Consider the following 21,017-nt stretch of genomic DNA (forward strand, 5'->3'; position numbering starts at 1 on the left):
TTTGGTGGGAATTGGAGAGGGGTTTCATGCGCTAGGAAGATCTCTGAGAGGCTGGGAGGATGCCTCCATGTAGGGGTAGGCATTTGGAGATAAGGTTCCATCAGCTACCACATTCAGGCTTGTTTTATAAGATGTGTGCACACACATGCATCAGAGCACACAGACCTTAATGTATGTATGGGGATTAGGGACAATTTTACGTTCCAGTAGTCAGGTTTGGAGGTATTGCTGGCTAAGTTCACACTTGTAATGAAGACCCATGACTTTTTCCGGTGGTCCTAATGGCCGCAAGATCCCTCATGCTGTGCCCAAACCCACGTGTTGAGACCACTCAGGCCAGAATTCTGGATTTACGAAATTAACACAGATATTCCTTCAACCCCATATGACCAGTCAGTCCCCAACCTAAATCTACTCTGCAGGCTGCACCTCTCCTTCTAGTTATCCTGGATAGGATAGCTCAACTTGATTTTAGAACTCCCCTGCGGTAGGGCTGGTCCTAGATGAGGCCCAGTAGGACAGAGCTGGTAGGTAGGCTCGGAACCTCGGTTCTTCCTACCACCTTTTGGCTGGTGGAACAAACAGGAGGTAGAAAGCAGTACAAGGATGAGGGAGGCTTCAACTCCTCTGTCTCCAAGCTCTGCCTGACTCAGACCTGGGTTCCCATAGGTCCAGCAGGTTCAGGACGATGGTCTCAGGCTACAGAAGGCCTATGCTGGAGACAAGGCTGAGGAGATTGGCCGTCACATGCAGGCAGTTGCTGAGGCCTGGGCCCAGCTCCAGGGAAGTTCTGCTGCCCGTCGTCAATTGTTACTGGACACCACGGATAAGTTCCGATTCTTCAAGGCTGTCCGGGAGTTGATGCTTTGGATGGATGGGATTAACTTGCAGATGGATGCCCAGGAGCGGCCCCGGTGAGACCCACAGTGCCTGGTATCCTCCACAGGTTATATTATACTACTGCTGGCTGGAGCGACTGGTAATACCATCTTTATATTGTCCTAGGGATGTGTCCTCTGCAGATTTAGTCATCAAGAACCAACAAGGCATCAAAGCAGAGATAGAGGCCAGAGCAGACCGGTTCTCCTCCTGCATTGATATGGGGCAGGAGCTGCTGGCCCGGAGCCACTATGCTGCTGAGGAGGTGGGTGAGATCTAGAGAGAACCTGGCCAGCCACACTGAGCACGGATTATTCCTGAAATTTCTCTTTCTGTTCATTTTGTTTGTTTGTTTGGTTTTGTTTGTGGATTTGTTTGTTTGTTTGTTTTGGAGACAGGGTGTTACCATGTCATTCAGGTGGCCACAAATGCTCTTGCTGCATCCTCCCAAGTGCTGGGCTATAGTTGTGTACTACCACGCTGAGCTTTGATTTTTTTTTCCCTGTCTTCTGCTTCTTGTAATTCTTTCTTAGCAAGAATTCTTTCACTGTCCTCTCAACGCTGTCCAGAGACACTTCTCCCCCCCAGAACTATTTTCCTCTCTTGACATTAGAAATCATTGTGTACTTCAGTGGTTCCCAGAGACCTTGGAAAGTCTTAAGTCATGCCTCGTTTCCCTACCCCCAGATCTCAGAGAAGCTGTCTCAGCTGCAGTCCCGGCGCCAGGAGACAGCTGACAAGTGGCAGGAGAAGATGGACTGGCTGCAGCTTGGTAAGCCACTGTGGGAATGTCAGCAAGAGGGAGGGAGCTGATGAGAAAGGCCTGTGAGCATTGCCTATCTGTGGTTGTCACAGTGCATGATACCAGGAACCCTGGGTGTGGAATTCCAGGATCCTATACTTGGTACCTCCTGACAGTGCTCTGGGACAATGATGGTCTCTGACCCTGTACTTGAGGTTACCACTGCTACAATCCCCTGCCCCTACATACTCTAATTTTCCATCTCTCTATGACCCCCTCCCAAATCATGGCAGTTTTGGAGGTGCTTGTGTTTGGGAGAGATGCAGGGATGGCAGAGGCCTGGCTGTGTAGCCAGGAGCCAATAGTCCGAAGTGCAGAGCTGGGTTGCACCGTGGATGAAGTAGAGAGTCTCATCAAGCGGCATGAAGCCTTCCAGAAGTCAGCAGTGGCCTGGGAGGAGCGTTTCAGTGCGCTGGAGAAGCTCACTGCGGTGAGGACTGTTGGACCTCAGAGGTGCCCAACCCTATAGCAGCCCCAGCCCTGTTCTTGTTACTGTTCAGAGAAGCCATTTCTTTTCCTCCTACTGCTTCTCTGCATGTGAGCCCGGAGTGCTTTTCTGTTAGATGACCACAGACGTCAGTTAGCCTTGGTGCTACCGAGATCCCCCTGCTTCTTACCTTACCTTCTTTTAGGTTCTCTTCTTCATCTGTCCTGTTTCACTGGGCTAGAGCTGAGGCATTTCAGCTTTCTCCTCACCATGATTCTTGCTGACCTCAGCATTTCTTGACAGCTGGAAGAGAGGGAGAAGGAGCAGAAGAGAAAGAAAGAGGAGGAGGAACGGAGGAAACAGCCCTCTACTCCAGAGCCCATGGCTAGTCGGCCAGAAGGGAGTCTGGTAGACGGCCAGACAGCTCCTGACACGGTCTGGGATGGGTAAGAGCTGAATGCCTGGGCCAAGAGGCTGAGGTCGAGCCTAAGCAAGCTACAGATTAATTATTCTGTGTCACATTTGGTCATTCTAGAACCCAGTCACAATTGCCACCATCCACACAAGCACCCAGTGTTAATGGGGTCTGCACAGACACAGAGTCCTCCCAGGTAAGCTCATGTCTGTGAACATCCCTGTCAATCCTCTCAGCCCCCACATCCTCACAGCTTCTTATCTTTGCAGCCCCTGTACGAACAGCAAAGACTTGAACAGAGCAGTGTCCCAGAAGGGCCTGTGAGTCTCTCTGGAGGGGTGGATGTTGGTACTTGGGGGATAAAAGGACAAAAGAAGTGGGTAGGGATCCTGGGTATGAAGCTCAAAAGAAGCTTGGGCTGGGAGACCAGCTCTTGGCTATAGAACTTCCTGACTCCAAGGCAAGGTACCATAAAAATCACCTATTAGCAATGGCATTGCTTTCCCCCCACAGGGATCTGGCACAGGGGATGAGTCCAATGGGCCCCGGGGAGAGAGGCAGACCCGGCCACGGGGCCCTGCCCCTTCTCCAATGCCCCAGAGCAGATCATCTGAATCAGCCCACGGATCCACCTTGCCTACACGAGGCCCTGAGCTCTCTGCTCAGGAACAGATGGAAGGGATGCTGTGCCGCAAACAGGAGATGGAAGCCTTCAACAAAAAAGCCGCCAACAGGTATCGGGCCTGGCTCTGCAGAGCCTGTAGCCTCTCAGGCTCCTGCTTCTAAGGAGGGTTTCCTGGAAGCTTCCTAGACAGAGAGTGGAGCACTTTATAGGAGTTTGTCCTTTTGGAAAGAGCTGGAACTAAGGACTCTCATAGGCTCAGAGGAGGGCCACAAGTGACCTAAGGACTGTATTGTTAAAGGTCCCACAAAGGCCACCAATCCACCTATCTACCAGGTTTCTGACCCCACCATGTCTCCCCAGGTCCTGGCAGAATGTGTACTGTGTTCTTCGGCGTGGGAGCCTCGGCTTTTACAAGGATGCCAGGGCAGCTAGTGCAGGAGTGCCATACCATGGAGAAGTGCCTGTCAGTCTGGCCAGAGCCCAGGGCAGTGTGGCCTTCGACTATCGGAAACGCAAACATGTCTTCAAGCTGGGGTAGGAACCAGGGCTGCTCTCAGGTTGGGATGGACGGAGTCAGAAAGCAAGTAGGTGGATGAATTGGGGATAGGGTTCAGAGGGAAGTGACCTGAGGAGAGCTCACAAATAGGAGCTGCTCTTCTAAGTGCTTGGGTACATTTGTAGGTGGAAGAGAATAGAGATTCTGGGTCCTGAATCATATTAGAATGGCGGAGCTAAATAAAACACAGGCTGAAAAGTTATCTTGGATAGGAAATGTGAGGCAGGATGCTAACTCACCCCGGCTTCCAGGGGCCTGCCCACTGCCAGCAAGAGCCTGTGTGGCCTTGGATGGAAATGAGCTTAACATTGCCCTCTGCGCTCTATCAGAAATAATCTGCTTGTGCACATCTGCAAAATCCAGAAACTATGAAGAATGTGTAAAATGTGATCTGGCCTCGAAGACTATGCCCTCCCAGTCAATCCAATCCTGGGAAAATACTGAGCTCTCAAAAGCAGGCACGCCAAATACAGTTTCTTAGCTCCACCCTGTGCCTTCTTTCCCAACAGGTTACAGGATGGCAAGGAGTATTTATTCCAGGCCAAGGATGAGGTGAGCCTTCCCCTGTCCTGCTGTGTTCTCTCTGCCAGCATGTTGTTTTATGAGGCAGGGTCTCATTCTGTAGGCTTGATTCCTATCCCAGAGTGGCCTCGCACTCATAGCAACCCTGCTAGCTCAGCATCCTAAGCCTGGGCTCACGGGTATGTTGCCACCACGACAAGCTGAAGCTCCCTATCATAAAGGAGTCCCTTTTTTCCTTCTAAAATGAAAAAGTCAATCTTTTTTCTACTTATTCCTATTATATTTTCCTTCTGTCTGCTACATGCAGCCCCAGGTCAAAGTCCTTGAGCATGAGCTGATGTCTCTCTGTCCCTCACAGGCAGAGATGAGTTCATGGCTGAGAGTGGTGAATGCAGCCATTGCCACTGCATCCTCTGCCTCTGGAGAGCCAGAAGAGCCAGTGGTGCCCAGTGCCAGCCGAGGTCTGACCCGGGCCATGACCATGCCCCCGGTGTCACAACCTGAGGGCTCCATCATGCTTCGCAGCAAGGATGGCAGAGAAAGAGAGCGAGAAAAACGATTCAGCTTCTTTAAGAAGAACAAGTAGTTGGGGGCAAGACTCCTAGGCCAGCTCCCTCCCTCCGTTAAGGAAACTGCCAGGGACTATCGACAGAGACCGCCCTCTTGTCAGGACAACTGCCTGCTGCTAGGGTCTGCTGCTAAGGTCAGCCCATCACCAGGAACTTTCACTGAGGACAAACAAGTGTTCCCACAAACAACCTTCTCTTCTGCTATTTAATTCAACTGGTGGTGGGACCCAGGCAACCCCTAATATCACTCTTCCCCACCTTGTCACCTCTTCCCAAGCCTTATGCCTCCACCCCCACCATGGTGCAGATAGTGTCACCCTCAAAGTGGGCTATGTGGGAACAACTGTCCCTGCCTCAGGGACATTGTGCCACCACAGCTAGGGTGTACCATCCACCATCCAGTTCTTTGCCTCTGGGATCAGCCAGGACCCTCTCAGAGCTGAAGCAGGACCCAAGGGCAGGAACACCAGATGGAGTCGGAGGCACTGAAGCCTTCCCTGCCCATCCTGCCTCACCCTCTGACTCAAGTTGCTGCTCCTCCAGCCACTCAAGGTGGCTCCCAAGTGTGAGTTGTTCAGGAGTAGCCACATCCTTGAGTCTATCCAAGGAGGTGATTAAACAGCTCAGCTTCTCTCACTGCCTCTTGGTGTTGTTACTTTCTGACTGTAGCCTCTCTGGTTCTGGTCTCCGGTGTGTCAGATAGCCACTCTGCCCCCACCTTCTGAGCCTCAGACTCCTGTGATCCTGAGAGTCTCCCTATCTCAGTCTCCCCATGACAGTGATCTGTTTCACCGGGTTGACCAATGCTAAGCCTCTGTTTAGACCAAAGACATCCACTGAAGTTTGGGTTGATGTTAATTAACAGTATTCATGTTAAAAGGCAGCAAGTCACTCTCCCTGGTGCACACTTATCTTTTTCCTTTAAAAAAAAAAAAGTTGTTTAATTTCTTGCATTGCTAGGGATGGAACCCTGGGCCTCATGCATGCCAGGCAAACACCCTACCACTGAACTACACTCCTAGTCCCTACACTGTTACTCACTCGCAAGTCTCTCAATTGTTTTCAGTAAGGGGTAGTGAAGAATGTTACCACAACCTAGTGTCAGCTTCTGCTCTGCTCAGCCAGCAGTGAAAAGGTGAGCACCATACTTTCTGTCCTTCCCATAGATTCAAGGGTGCTCATGCAGAATCAGAAGAATGCCAGGTTCCCTCTTCCTGAACTCTAGAAGAATGTCACCCTAGGAATCCATAAGGTACATCCTGAGCATGTAAATAAACACACAATATATTCTAGAGATTGAGAGAAGTATTTTTCTTAAAGTTTGTAGTGTTTAAAAAGGAGATATTAAAGTTAGAAGTTTTGGGTCTGTTTGCCTTCAGCATAACTGGCCAAGGGGCCCAGGCAGCCCTAACTGACGACTACCAGTCAAAACAGTGAGAAGCAGTATGCAGGGTAGGAAGTAGCACCACACAGCTCCAGAATGGGCTCCATACGTCAGATCTGGCAGGACAGATCATTCACAGGGTAATCATCCTTTCTCTTAAGATGAGTGGATTCAGTCCCCCACAGCAAACATGCATAAGTACAGCAGTAATAGCCCATCCACAGACAGAACAGACACCTTTGCCCATGATTCAAGTACAGTTGTGATACCTCCTGTTAGATGTGGGAGAATCCTTGTGGAGGGTGCAGATTATGTGGCTTGGGAGAAAACAAAAGTTTAAAAGCAAATGTAGTATGTGTGAGAGAGAGGTTAATGGAAAAATGATTACTGATGTGTTACTGCAGAAAAGTCATGTGACTGAAAAGGAAAGACAGGAATTAGGTGAGAATCATGTACACATGTGGCTGCTGAAGCTGCTTCCTAGTATGATTCCATATGGTCAGAAAGGAGAAGAGGGGCATGGGGCTGGGAAGCAAGTCTTCAAGAGAGAAACTTTTGAATGTTGGTGGAAGAGAGGAAAGATGGTAGATGGAATGGGGCCCAAGGGATATGAGAAAGGTTAGGGCACAAAAGCAGCATTAGGGTTGGTCCTGCATACTGGTGGGGAGTAGGAACAAACAAAAGTGGATAGGCTATGTAGGAATGAACTTGTTTGCATTTTTACTGAACACCACTGACAAGGGTGGATTCAACTTGTGTTGACCCACTGTCCACATGGGTCTACAGAGTACCCAAAGTGTGACAAATCTAAACTTTGGTGTACTGAATGTATGAAATAACAGATTTCCAGGACTTTAGAGGGAATTCTAATATCTCAGTTTTATATTGAATACATGTTGAAATGTCAAAATTATTAAAAATAGATTTCAAATTTTTATAGTTTGATGTTTCTTGGAAATTTGTGTTTAATTTACTTATTTACTGTGGTGCTGCTAGGAATGACACCCAGGACCTTGTGCATGCTAGATAAATGCTTCACCACTGAGTTACACCCATAGACCATTTTCCCAGTTCTTCTTGAATTATTAATATGGCTAATTATAACCCCATTAGCTAGCATTGTTCAAAATGGACCGCAGACATAAACGTGAAAAGCAATGGCAAGACTATATGACTTGTGGTAGGAGAACATAAAAGAACAAGCTTTATGAAAGAATAATTAATTAATTGTTATATTTTATAAATGATTTACATCCTGTCTCAAAAAAAAAAAAAACAAAATTTACTTCCAGAGACAAAGACAATAGTGGAAAGACAAGATCTTTGAAGCCAATAAGAAATATCCACAATTGTAGCAAAGTCCTACAGCTCAACACAAAGCCTGCAACCTGAAATATAGGCAGAAGATAGGGGCAGGAAATTATGAGCACAAGCTCCAAGACTTTAAGAATAAGAAGGTATTTTCAAAATCCTTAGTTATGGGACAAAAACAAATCAAAGAAAGTTGGGAATAATACCTTACAGCTCTTTGACAAAAATCAGGAAACAAATGTCAACCTTGGTAAAGATGGAAAAACGGTGCCCCTTACGTGTTACAAGAAAGAGGGAGGATATGCTAGCAAAGCTTTTCTGGGAACTCGGTTCTACTTAGATGACCTGGAATGGGTGTGGGTTCACGTGGGTCTGTAGAAAGTAGGCAGTGACACTCCAAGGATGATTTTAGCCTTTCCAGCTGCAGGGGGCTCAGCCTCTTCTCGGACTGAGATACTTTCCCTTAGCAAAGGGCTTCTTTATTATTCTCCAATTTATACCTTAGCAAGTTGATTTCCGTATCCCCAAAACATCTTAAGTTTTTCAAAGGGACAATGCCAAATGCAAATTCTGTAGTTTTCCAAGTTTTTCCACACCAAATTTTGCATAGGCTTTGTACCTTTGGAAAACTCGGACACGGTTCACATGTTAAATAGAAGGTGCTGAAGACAAAGAGCAGAATGAAGGCTACCTGCCAACATTCAGGAGCCAGGTGCAGCTATGTAAAGCTGTCCCCTATACTTCGACATGTTAGTTTTCTGAGTCTACATTCCCCACAGTCTAATGTCTACATTAGAGCACAGAGGTTGCTAATCATAGCCCAGTTTATGATGCTGAGGGGCTAAAGCAATTCTAGCATCTTATCACCTACACAGGGAAGATGAAAAGCATGGCTGAAGCAAGGCTATAACAGAAATTAGACTTAACACATCATGTAGTGGGGAAAAAAGCAAGAAATAATTAGCTATACAATATACCATTTATATAATTTATATGAACATACAGTGGGTGAACCTTGTTTAGGTTCAGCAAAGAAGTGAACTATAAAATGGAATTTGTGACAATCTAGGGAAAGTTTGAGCACTAATATTAGATGATCTGACATAACACATGTGGTGGCAGTATAGTTCAGAGAAGATCCCGGGCTCAGTCCCCAGTACTACGAATAATAATGACGCAGGTAAAATTACATTGTGTGTATAAAAGGATGGGAGAAATGTTGAAGCCAGACAAAAGATCCAGAGGAATTAGTCACAAGTCTACATTTGGGGGTTTGTTTTTGGCTTTGTTTTGTTTTGAAATTTTCCAAGATGAAAAGTTTTTAATGGATTGAAAAAAAGACATGCATTAAAAGGAGTTGAAGAAACGGCTCAGCAGTTCAAACAATTGCTGCTCTTGTAGAGGACCCAAAAATGGTCGCCAACACTCACATTGTGCAGTTCACAGACACCTATACCTCACACTCCAGGGGATCTGACACCTGCTGGCCTCTGTGGACACTTGCACACGCATTGCATACATTCACACAGACACAAACATACATGTAACTTCTTTTTCTCAACAAGGCTTCTCTGTACCTCTAGCTGTCCTGGAATTCTGTAGACCAGGTTGACCTCAAACTCTGAGAGCTGGGATTAAAGGTGTGCACCACCACTCAATTTTTTTCAATGTTTTTTTTTTTAAAAAAGAAAAAGAAAAAGAAAACCCAGAGAATAGAAATAGTGGTGCACAGCACTTGGGAGGTGGAGGTAGGAGAATTGTGAATTCAAGGCTGTTCTGGGTTACACAGCCAGTTCTTGGCCAGCCTTGGCTAAATAGTAAGGCCATCTCAAAATGGGGGGGGGGGGGACGTAAATGAAAATGTTAGAGACAGGAGGTAACTGTAAGCAGAACATTAATTATAGAGAACTCAGGAAATTTGGGAAGGACAGAACCCAAAATGCAAAGTTGTGTGGTAGCAGACCCGGAGCAAATTCCATGACAGCCGAGGCTACACAGAGAAACTTTTACAAAACAAAAACGAGACATTTTAATTTTAAGCATGTGTGTCTGTTATAATTGGAAAGAGGATGGCTACTGGAATGACTGGGAAAAATAGATTTTGTGAACGAAATGTTTCCAAGTAGTTTGGAGACCTGGTCCTTATAGTATTGGAGGCTGACATTGGAACTACCACAATGGGGAAAGCTGTTTAACCCCCATCCTAGGACGTCCACTAGGAGATAAACTCAATCCGTCCATCTCCCTAAACGACTACGCTTTGCTTTGTTGAATGGGATAGTGAGCAATCCACGGAACCAGTGCCCGGCTGCCACCAGGAGGTGCCCTTGGACTGCAGCCGAAAGTCAGGAGCCTGACAAGTGCCTGTGCCTTTGGCAGCTTAGATGTCGAGCCCCTTGTCACCCTCACAGTCCCAAACAGAGAATCTCTCTGGATTTCTTCACCACGTGTATTTCGGGAGTGCTCATTTCAGGAACCATGACAGATATACGAGAGAGGGAAAGCCCAGCCCACGTATATTCATGAATAAACATGACAAAGTATAGTTTGGATAGAGAAATGTTTTCCTCAGTGTAACGGATTACAGATCATTACACTCAGACCTAACCCAGCTCTGTCAGCGATCATCTTTCCGCCCCTCGACTCTCAGTCTAAACTTCCTCGCCAATAAACAACACAATTGCGGTGAGAATTAAGTTGTTCTAAGGGAGTTCTCACTCCCTCCCACCCAAACGAGGCAGAGACTGGGTTAAGATTGGGTGCCTAGACTTCTGAAGTGCCGCTCTCAGCCGCCACAGGGGTGGAGAAAACCTCCTTCTAGCGGGCCCAGTGAGACAGCCCTTTGTCATCGGCCTCCCTCCACAGTGGGCTAATAGCACGCTCCATTGTGATGGTGAGGCTCCCCCTGGGCTTACGGTTTCGCCCAGGCAGTGGTTGCTTCCTGAGCCCTTTTGACGCGCCAGCCGCGACCCTCTCCCAGGGTGGTGATTGGCTAGCCGGGGCTGGGGGCGGGCTGACCGCCTCTCCGCAGTGCCGTCACCACATGACCCCGCCCCCACACGGGGGCGGCCATTTGTGTGCGGCCGCAGGATTGGTCGCCCCGCTCCTTCGAGGGGGAGGGGAGGCAGGCAGCGCGCACTCGCGCGTGCGTGAGCTGGCGCGCGAGAAAGCGCTCGGTCGCGCCGAGGCTCGAGCGGCCGTCGCCATTTTGTAGGGTTCTCTCTGACGCGGGACCCGCCGCCACCGCCGGCACCACCCGGAGGTAGGAGAGATGCTGTGGGTGTGTGGGGAGCCCGGGAGCGGGCCTGGCCAGACCAGCGGAGGGCCGGGTAGCCCCGGCATGGGGGCCGCTCATCTTCTGAGGACGGTCCCGGGAAGACAACGAAAGGAGGCGGGGCCGGGTCTCCGGAGGGGGCGGGGCAGGGGTCGGGACGAGTCTTTGTTGGGCAGTGGGAGCTGGAGGTTGGGCCGCTGAGGACAGGGGTTCAGGTGTGGGGCAAAAGAGGGCTTTTCAGAGTATTGTGGGAGGTGATACCGCGCTGTGGATAGGCACACAGATTTCCCTCCAAAATCTTGTAACTAGGGACGTTCAGATGTTTCTTGCTTTCTGCTTGGCGCTTTCTTCCTTGTGCTAAACCTTGAAGCTGCTAACCTTGTAGATTAGATGTGCCTGACCTCACGGATTTGTTGGAACGTGTTGTGCTTTATGACCTCCTATCTTCTGTTAGAATTGTCACACACAGCTAGCACTACTTAGGAAAAAACTGCTGTTCCGCTCTCAAAAGGAATAATTGTGACGGTTGCGAAGATATTAATTGAGCCATTAAACGGAAATGCTGCATTGCTATGCAATGTCTCAACTTCACGCCTGACTTTTGAAATCTTGTTTGTAATCTGCCAGGCTCTTGTCAGTCAGGATGGTGAAGCTGTTCATTGGAAATCTGCCCCGGGAGGCCACAGAGCAAGAGATCCGCTCACTCTTCGAGCAGTACGGGAAGGTGCTGGAATGTGACATCATTAAGAACTATGGCTTTGTGCACATAGAGGACAAGACGGCCGCTGAGGATGCCATACGCAACCTGCATCACTACAAACTGCACGGAGTGAACATCAATGTGGAAGCCAGCAAGAATAAGAGCAAAGCTTCAACCAAGTTACATGTGGGCAACATCAGTCCCACTTGTACCAACCAAGAGCTTCGGGCCAAGTTTGAGGAGTATGGCCCAGTCATTGAATGTGACATCGTGAAAGATTATGCCTTTGTACACATGGAGCGGGCAGAGGATGCAGTGGAGGCCATCAGAGGCCTTGACAACACAGAGTTTCAAGGTGAACTGTTCTGGGGCTTGGGTGGCAGAGCTTCATGGGGTCTAGCTTAAGGCAGAAGCAAGAACATTAAGACCATGGGGCTGTGAGAGCGGCTCTTTTCATTCTCTTTTCATTGACATGGATCGATTATGTTTACTATGCTTAAGTATAATCTACTTTTAGGAAAGTAAACATTTCCCATTATTTTGCTAAGATGTTTCTCCACAATTGTGGGTTACTTTCTTTGGTCTTCATTTACTTGAGTGCTGCTAGGCTGCTAAGCTGCCTAGGCAGGGAGTGTGAAAAGAAGGGCTAAAGGTCATAATTTGGTTGCTGCTTTTGTTGTGACCCAGAAGCTTTAGTGTTTTATATTCTGATACTTTGAATGATGGATGATAGTAGCGAAGAGAAAAAGGGTAATCTAGAGGAAGCACTATATGAGAAATCTGTGGTGAGTCTGGTTGGGGGAGATGGGTATCTTTGGGGTGTCCAAATTTGTTGAGTCTGTGGACTATAAGCAAAACCAGGAAACGTGTCACAGGTTCTTCTGCTCCACTTATTACTTACCTCTAGCAGGTTAAAAAAAATTTTCTTTAGAAGTTCAAGCTTGAACAGGAATGTGGTCTGGATAAATTCCAGTGAAGACATCATAGAGTTTACTGTATTGCTTATATTGACAACACGTATTATGTATTATCATTAATACCACAGGATCTTGTCTGAAAACCCTGGAATTATGTTACTATAGTAGCCAATATCTATATGCGGCTAGTAAATTTCACTTAATTGAAGTTTCAAAATTGATTTTTCCAGTGTGGGCATATTTCAAGAATACAGGAGCCACGGGGAAATGATTACTATATTAGGAAACATAGCAGACCCCCATTGCAGGAAGTTCTACAATGCTTTGAGTGTCGTCCTGGACCGCATATTCAAGGCTCCTTTTCTAGTTTTTACCTCAACACCCTTTTTGCCCTAAATACCAACTAAAAAAGTTAAATATACAAAGGTCCTCTGCTAAACCTAGGAAACAATGAGATCATGGGGAAAAGGGAAAGTCTAAGTATGCAAATAGTGAAGCTCACTGGAGGCCCACTGTCATGTGTTTCTACCTTCATCACTGATGCCCTGGCCTTTAACTACTGAAAGTCTAGGGCACAAGTTGCAGTTAATCCCTGCACATTGACAAGTGTGCCCCTGTGCTTTTCCCCATTATAAAATAATGATCTCTGATGTGGCTCCCTCAAAGAATGGTAGTGAAATTAGAATGAGGTAATAAATGTATTTTGGCAGCAAAAGCAATATATAATGAAAGATGAGCACTATTTGCAACCATGATTTTCTTCTACTTGGGTTAGAAAATATTTAAAATCTGATAGCTTAACCCTGTCCCCCAAGACACGGCTTCTCTGTATAAGTCCTGGCTGGAATCCAACTCACAGAGTTTAAGCCACCACCACCTACCTGCCTTAGACCTTTTTGTTAAATTTGTATTTTTATTTTGGAACAATACTAGCACACTTCAATTTGAAAATGTTGTTAATCACATTCTTAATCATTTTCACTTGCTGTGGAAGGTGATAATGGACCAACGGGAAAGGAAGTAAGTAGTTTTGTTGCCCCACCCCCCTTGGTTCTGGCATCATCTGGAGGCCCCACAAATGCTGGGCTAATACTCTACTACTAGCCTATATGTTCCCATCCCCGAAGGGTTTGCTTATCAGATACAAACAAAATGAAAAAAAAAAACAACTTAAAATAGTGTACTCATTTTGCAGATAAATTCCCATAGTATAATAGTAAATGCCCTTTTAATTTTTTAAAAAATATTTATTTATTTACNTCCCTCTCCCCCGAGTGATCCAGTTACCTCCCATTCAGTCCTGCCTCTTAAAGGGCCCATCATTCAAGGAAACAACCTTCTACCACAGGTGTCTTTGGAAGCCACACTAATTCTAGAGCCCCAGCAATGGCTTCCATGATGTAATTACAGCTGTGAACATATACCTGTCTGTCCTTAGAAGAAAAGCACCCAGGGAGCTGGGGAAGCTTGGATGCTGCTGGGATCACCTTTTCTGTAAAGATGGCAAGCAGGGAATGAGGAACGGATTCCTGGCACCAGACCCCATTACAGATGGTTGTGAGCCACCATGTGGTTGCTGGGAATTGAACTCAGGACCTTTGGAAGAGCAGGCAATGCTCTTAACCTCTGAGCCATCTCTCCAGCCCCCTGCCCTTTTAATTTTTAAAGGAAATGGGGAGATAGAAGTTAGCTTAGAAGGATGAGTAATGTGATTTTTTGTTTGGTTGTGGGGTGCTGAACATTGACCCCCTCAGGGTCTTGAGTATGCTACGTACACAGTACCCCTGAACTATGCTCCTTGACCCTTATATTTGTGTAATAACAAATATAATTACATAGGAAACAGGGATCTAAATAATGCCATGAAAGTATTTTTATTATATATGTACATATATAATATAAATAATCACTTCCATAGAAAGTACAGACAATAAACTGAGTTGAAAAGAAGAATCATTTATTTGGTTTCACATTCTCTTTCTGGCTCTTCTAGAGATACTGGTTTACTCCCAAGTTATACATGCAGATATTTTTGTAATGAACTATTTTTTTTCCAGGTGGCAATAGAAAATTTAGTATTAGATAATGAATTTTGTTGAGACAGGGTCTTGACGTATAGCTTAGGCTGGCTCTTAAACTCAAAAATCCTCCTGCTTCAGACTTCTGAGTACTGGGGTTATATGTATAATTCCTTCACATATCTTACAGAAACTACAATGGATACAGTGGAGATGCCAATTTGGCATTTTGTTCAATTTAAAGCCTTTTTGGGCACCTTTTAGTGCCACGTTGAACATCTTTTGAACTTTTACTTCTGTGTATTAATGATTGTCTAAAACTTATGTCTCTGCATTATATAACTTCTAAAGATAGAATCTGAGTTTACCTGGGTCTTTCAAGATGTTTCCTCTCCACAGGCAGAAATGAATGCAGTTTGAATTAGAAATCATAACGAAGCTGTTCCCAAGTAACCATACGGGCAGCTGAATTGGGAAGGATATGTAAGAATTTAGGGGTGTCGTTTCAGCATTAAATTAGTGGGTCATTGTTATGTCAGCTACATCTGACCCAAGATAAAATTTCAGAAATTAGAATTGAGTTTCCCACCTTCCCAAAGGCAGAGTTTCAGAAATTAGAGGTTCCCAGTTTCTGGCATTTTAATACTCTCTTTTGTTGCAGCTTTGAAGATAAAACACTTTTAGTGAGCTGGTTTTCTGGAAAATACTGGCAGATTTCAGTAACTTGGAGGTTTGAGAAACCTTAAGAGCTCCACCTGTCCGCATCTAATAGAGAGATGAAACTACTTGAATCTGAATTTTTAACCTTTGGAAAGAATCTAAAACAATGCAGCCATCTATCATTTATATTACAGGTGTTTCTAGCTCCAGATCAAAAACAAAAAAAAAAAAAATTACTAACCTCCTTTTTACAACTACAGAAGATTTTGCCACAAATGTTGATGAAGCACTCCCTTAAGTTAAAAAGTAGGATAGGGCTGAGACAATTAGGTAAAATCACAGTATTTTATTTCTTTCTTTCTTTTTTTTTTTTAAATGGACTCAATCTATGAAAAGCAAATTCAATCGAATTTTTTCCCCCTTCCTAAGAGGCTTTGTCTAATCCTGAGGGGGGAAAACTGGGGTGGAATTGAAATCTATAGAGGTTCTTTTTAATTTCCTCAAGTACAGGTGAAGCCTATGAGTCAAGTATGATCTGGATATCCAACACAGCACCTGCACATATTCCTGGATGAAACATGGTGGACAGAAGACAGCTGTTGAACTGGGATTGTTTGTAGGGTTTGGGGGTGATGCAGTGCTGAGGTTGAGGCCAGGGTATCGTACATGCTAGCAGGCATATGCTTTTTCAATTGAGCTCAGAACTAATTTTTAGAGGTGGAAAAGATGCCTTCTAAACCTACCGATAAGTGAGGTTTTGATTTGGAAGTAGTAAAACCAGCAGTCTTTGCGTGGGGGAAGGAAATAGATTGTGGAGATGGAAGTAGAGGAGAGTCTGATATGCTACTGGCATTAAACAGTAATTGATCTCTAAGAACTCCAATATCTAGCTCTCACCTCTGTTGAACCTTACTTTTTTCTAAAGGGATTGCTGAATGAAGTGGGGTAACAGGAATGTGTATGTATTATATATATTTTATGTTTACTTTTATTTGGGTGAGGGAAAAGAAAGTTAATGAGTAACATAATTTTAATCTGTTTCTTCAAGGCAAACGAATGCACGTGCAGTTGTCCACCAGCCGACTTAGGACTGCGCCTGGGATGGGAGACCAGAGCGGCTGCTATCGGTGTGGGAAAGAAGGACACTGGTCCAAAGAGTGCCCAGTAGACCGTACAGGGCGCGTGGCAGACTTTACTGAACAGTACAATGAACAATATGGAGCAGTGCGCATGCCCTATACCATGGGTTATGGGGAATCCGTGTATTACAACGATGCGTATGGAGCACTTGACTACTATAAGCGCTACCGGGTCCGATCTTACGAAGCTGTGGCAGCAGCGGCTGCAGCTTCTGCATACAATTATGCAGAGCAGACTATGTCTCATCTTCCTCAAGTCCAGAGCTCAGCTGTACCCAGTCACCTCAACTCCACTTCTGTTGATCCCTATGACAGACACCTATTGCAGAACTCCGGCTCAGCTGCCACCTCAGCAGCCATGGCTGCTGCTGCCCCTTCCTCCTATTATGGAAGGGACAGGAGCCCACTACGTCGGAATGCAGCTGTGCTCCCTGCAGTTGGAGAGGGCTACGGTTATGGGCCAGAGAGTGAGATGTCTCAGGCTTCAGCAGCAACACGGAATTCTCTGTATGACATGGCCCGGTATGAGCGGGAGCAGTATGTGGACCGAGCACGGTACTCAGCCTTTTAAAAACTGGAGGTGAGAGTGGGGTGGATGTGGTTAAAATTTACATTTAGTTCCCTACAAGAGACCTTTGCTTCACTGAGGAGCCAGAGGACCAAACCACCATACCCAAAATGCACAAATTACATGCTTTCAGTATTTCCTATAGTTTAGGCCACCGGTTTATTTGGCCTGTTGAGGAATTAGTATGATTCCAATGTGTTACTTCTGAAATAGGAACAAGCTCAGTTACCGAGAATATTATTTAAAAAGTTGTATACAAGCCAGGCAGTGGTGGCACATGCCTTTAATCCTGGTACTGCGGAGACAGAGGCAGGTAGATCTCTGAGTTCAAGGACAGCCAGGGCTACACAGAGAAAACCTGTCTCGAAAAAACAAAAAAGGGGGGAAAAAAAGGTGGTAAGCCAGTATGGGGTGAGGGGAGCTAACATATACTGGCTCTTTGTTGTATAGATAGCAATTTCCTTACCAGGAAAGAACTAAGTCTTAGAGTATATCAGCACTTCACCTGTGATAATCTGGTAAATGAGAGGTAGAGCCAAAATTCAAACTGGGACCTCTTAAATTCATTCTTTCCAGGCAGGCGGTATTGGCACACGCCTTTACTCCCAGCATTTGGGAGGCAGAGAACTCTAAGTTTATAGCCAGCCTGGTCTACAGAGTGAGTTACGGGACAGCCAGGGCTACACAGAGAAACCCTGCCTTGAAAAACCGAAATAAATAATAAAATCATAGTATCGCCACTACTAAGTAAGCTGCTGTGGTGTTGTAAAGGGTCATTAGGGAGCTAGTAATGGACAGCACAGTGAGAATCTTGCATCTTCAGGGGTTTCCAGTTTGCTAATAAAGCACTTCTTGGAGTAGCACACAGTGGTGCATACGTGTAATCTCTGTACGAGGATGAATCCAAAGGATTATGGTAAGCAAACAGCCTAAATTTTAGCAAGTTCTAGCAAAGTCTAGAAAATATAGGAGACTCCTGTCTCCAAAATAAAAAAAAAAAAAAAAAAAAACTATTTCTTGGGTTATTAGCTTATAAATGATGCTCTTTGGTGTGTTACTTTAAGTCGGATAAAGACCTAATGTTTTAAGACACTTCAGTTTTCAGTGTTTTCATATGTTCCATGAAGTCCTTATTCCAGCCCAGATCATGTTTGATGTCAGCACTTAAGCCCTATTTCTTTGTAGCCTATGACAGAATTCCTGTTTATTTTAGCAAGTTTCATTTTCTTAAGGGAACACTCAAGGACTTAGATAAATTGATCATTTCTGATGTGTAAAAATCTTGTAGGTGGTGACATTGGAAACTTATTTCCCTGTTTCAGAAAATGTGCTAAGAGCGTTGGAATGATAAGAATTGGGGATACTCAGAGACAAGTAAAGTTCATTAGAATGGAAATGGCGTTTACAATGCACAATTCTCCATAGTTTTCCTTGTACTTTCAAGTAGAGCGTCACTTGAGTTAGAGCCCCAGCCATGCGGTTAAATAAGTTACCGCTGAGACACCAGTGTTCCCAATTTAACCCCTGATTTGGTATATGTGTTAAGAAAACAATGCCATGTTTGTTAAGTTATATGCTGTATAGTTGTATTAGTAAGACTCAGGATTTCTTAAGGCCATCATTTAGTCATCATTCAGCATGTAAATGTAGTTTGATATTAATTTCTACAGCTGGATCTACTGAGATACCTCTGATAAAGTTAGTATTAATCTGTTAGATGACTTTGTTTCTCAAGTATGTTTCAAAGTTAAATATTAAATTAGTATAGCCTTTAAGGGTATGGTTAGGACATTTTGAAAATGAATTTAACTTCAATCAGTAGCTGTTCAACTAACCTCTTTTTAGTGATGACTTTTAAAGAAACTTACCTTCCAGGTGTGAACCTCAAATGGACTGAATAACCCTGAGTTGGTTGCAGTCCCAGGAGCCTGATGTTAATGAGGCTGCCAGGATGAAATACTCCACAACTGTTGGGGATCCAAATTCGGGTCTCACCCTAACAGAACTGATCCAAGAACATCACAGCTTTTGAAGTCGATTGGCACAGATCAAGACCAAGATTTGGCCCTGTGTCTGTATTAAGTAGAGGAGCTTGGTGTGAGTTAACTTTTTTTTTCCCCCAGCCATTGGTGTCTGGAGTTCCCATCATCAATGGAGGAATTAGACAGTCCTAGCAGTGGTTTCTTCTTTTGTCAAGGGATATTTGGTCAATTAGGAAACTACTGCATCTGTAGTTCTGAACTGACAGTGTGACAAGTAGAAACTTTAAAGGGTGAATGACCAACTGTTCTTTGAGACGCTAGTCTTTGTGACTATGTTTTTTTGAATGTTTTCTTTGGAACATTTGTAATAGTAAAATTGGGCTGGGCATGGGTGGTGGATGCCTGTAGTCCCATCTACTCAGGACTGCTTTAGAACAGAAGTTCATGGTCATCTTGAGCAACATAATTAAATCCCATCTCTTAAGGAAAAAAAAATTGACTATACCTCATTCTTAGCATCTTTTCCTGGACAATAGTCTTACAAAATTAATCTGTAGTTACTGAAAAATTCATACCTTCTTTGAAGCAGTGGTAGCCTTCTACTAAAAGGGTTGGGTTACCTAAGTTAAAAGCAAGCTGAGTTTATCACTATCAGCAGTTTTGCATCTTGTGCAGCATACAGCTCTAAGTAGATTCCTAGATGTAGCTATTAGGCTCCTGGGTGATTTTGTGGGATATACATTCAACCCAGTCTGACTTGATTTTGTTTTGTTCTTTGTTTCTCCCCCTTTCCCCCACCCCCCCAGAATACAGGACGGGACCAGGGCCCTGTACTCGGAACCAGGCTGCTTGCTCTCCAGGCATTGTGTAAGCCTCTTGTGTTGTGCTTTCTTTCAGGTAGGATAATTGTGGACTGAACCCTCGGGCTGCGATCATATATGAGAACTTGGTCCTCGTGGTCCCCTTTGCCGGGATGTTTCCATTGCTTCATGTTTCAGTAAACAAAGGAATTTGTGACCAACTATGTTTTCTTTCTTAATTTAATTCTAAGTTGACTTTTCTTTCCTTGATACTAGTTGTCTGTAGCCTTTCATTCTGTTCCGTAAATTCTCAGCCTCTGAACAGCCCTAGGTAAGGATTATGCTGGCATCCCCTTCTTTCCTGTACAGTGGAACCCCTCTTAATCTTGCTTTCCCTAGGATTTGAGCCCTTCTCCCTGCCTTCCTACAGCATCTCCTCTCCCTTTAAAACGACCATGTAGTGGCAAGCAGCCTTTAACATGTGTTAGCTCTGGACTCTAACACTGAAGCTAATCATCTGAAGTTGCTAGGACCATTGGGGTTTTGTTGTTTTGGTTTGTTTTTTTGTTTTTGTTTTCCCAGTTTTGTCCGACCTGTGATCGTGGTATATAGCATTAGCTGAAATTTAGCCTTGTTTTACTCCACTCCTTCCATTTTTTTTTTTTTTTGACAAATAAATGTTTCTAACACTTAATCTTTTCCTAATTGAGTGACTGTTATTTACTACTAGTGTCTTCTGATTCTTTCCCAGTTGTGCTAGAGCTACAAAATTCAAATGAGTAAATGTAGAAGCAAAAGTTGAGTAGAACAGTATGGTTTCAGAAACAGACAGCTGAACAAAGATGACTAGAGTCTTGAGACACTGGTCACTATAATCAGAGCTGTTCTAGAGTTGAAAGGCTGGAAACCCAGCGCACTCACGATAGGAGCCCAATGGTGCTGGTGGCTTCCAACCATCTCTATATAACTCCGATGCCCTCTTCTGACCTCATCAGGCCTCAAGCAGGCACAGTACTACACATACATGCATACATACATGCACACACGAAAAAATTTTTTTAGAGAACAAAAATTTTAGGCTTTAACATCCTCCCCTGTAGGCTTAATAGACACCCCCACCCTGCTGCTCTCTCTTGCTCACTTTCCCTTGCTCTCCCTTTCACCACTCCCGACAAACTTTCTATGTAGGCCTGGCTGCTCTGGAACATGCCATACAGAGCAGACCAGTCTCATACTAGTGTTGATCCTCCTGCCTCTGCCTCTCAAAATCTTGGGATTAGACATAAGCCATCATTCCTGAATGCTTAGTCTTTGTTTATTTGGCTGGAAAGATGGCTCAGCAACAAGAGAGGACCTGGGTTCAACTCGCAACACCCACATTGGTGGCTTACAACTGTCTGTAACTTCAAGGGAGTCTTATGTCCTCTTCTACCTCCAAGGATACTGCATGCATGTGGTAAAGCATCCAT

General features: G+C 45.0%; 2 protein-coding genes across 6 annotated transcripts in view; both read left to right on the top strand.

Annotated features, from left to right (window-relative positions):
* Sptbn2 (spectrin beta, non-erythrocytic 2) overlaps positions 1 to 7,114 on the top strand; it is a 42,242-nt gene extending 35,128 nt beyond the window's left edge. For both annotated transcript variants that reach the window (XM_050137586.1, XM_050137585.1), the window contains 11 exons: positions 670 to 914; positions 1,006 to 1,144; positions 1,567 to 1,651; positions 1,915 to 2,111; positions 2,412 to 2,554; positions 2,644 to 2,719; positions 2,793 to 2,843; positions 3,037 to 3,257; positions 3,509 to 3,682; positions 4,214 to 4,256; positions 4,585 to 7,114. In XM_050137586.1, the coding sequence (XP_049993543.1) occupies positions 670 to 914; positions 1,006 to 1,144; positions 1,567 to 1,651; positions 1,915 to 2,111; positions 2,412 to 2,554; positions 2,644 to 2,719; positions 2,793 to 2,843; positions 3,037 to 3,257; positions 3,509 to 3,682; positions 4,214 to 4,256; positions 4,585 to 4,812 (1,602 nt within the window). In that variant the 3' untranslated portion in view covers positions 4,813 to 7,114. The remainder of the gene's footprint in view (positions 1 to 669; positions 915 to 1,005; positions 1,145 to 1,566; positions 1,652 to 1,914; positions 2,112 to 2,411; positions 2,555 to 2,643; positions 2,720 to 2,792; positions 2,844 to 3,036; positions 3,258 to 3,508; positions 3,683 to 4,213; positions 4,257 to 4,584) is intronic.
* Positions 7,115 to 10,595: 3,481 nt separating this feature from the next.
* On the top strand, positions 10,596 to 20,242 carry LOC126498780 (RNA-binding protein 4B). 4 transcript variants are annotated; one of them, XM_050137678.1, is made up of 4 exons: positions 10,596 to 10,752; positions 11,392 to 11,819; positions 16,108 to 16,778; positions 18,642 to 20,242. In XM_050137678.1, the coding sequence occupies exons 2-3, from the start codon at positions 11,408 to 11,410 to the stop codon at positions 16,767 to 16,769; spliced, it is 1,074 nt and encodes a 357-aa protein (XP_049993635.1). In that variant the 5' UTR covers positions 10,596 to 10,752; positions 11,392 to 11,407; the 3' UTR covers positions 16,770 to 16,778; positions 18,642 to 20,242. The 4 variants fall into 4 exon arrangements, with proteins under 4 accessions (XP_049993635.1, XP_049993637.1, XP_049993636.1 ...); XM_050137680.1 differs by having other exon boundaries at positions 19,555 to 20,242; XM_050137679.1 differs by having other exon boundaries at positions 19,646 to 20,242.
* Positions 20,243 to 21,017: the final 775 nt, after the last annotated feature.

Source organism: Alexandromys fortis, unplaced genomic scaffold (genome assembly GCF_014885135.2).
Source record: "Alexandromys fortis isolate MF-2015 unplaced genomic scaffold, M_Fortis_MF-2015_v1.1 scaffold_3, whole genome shotgun sequence".
NCBI classification, from domain to species: Eukaryota; Metazoa; Chordata; class Mammalia; order Rodentia; family Cricetidae; genus Alexandromys; species Alexandromys fortis.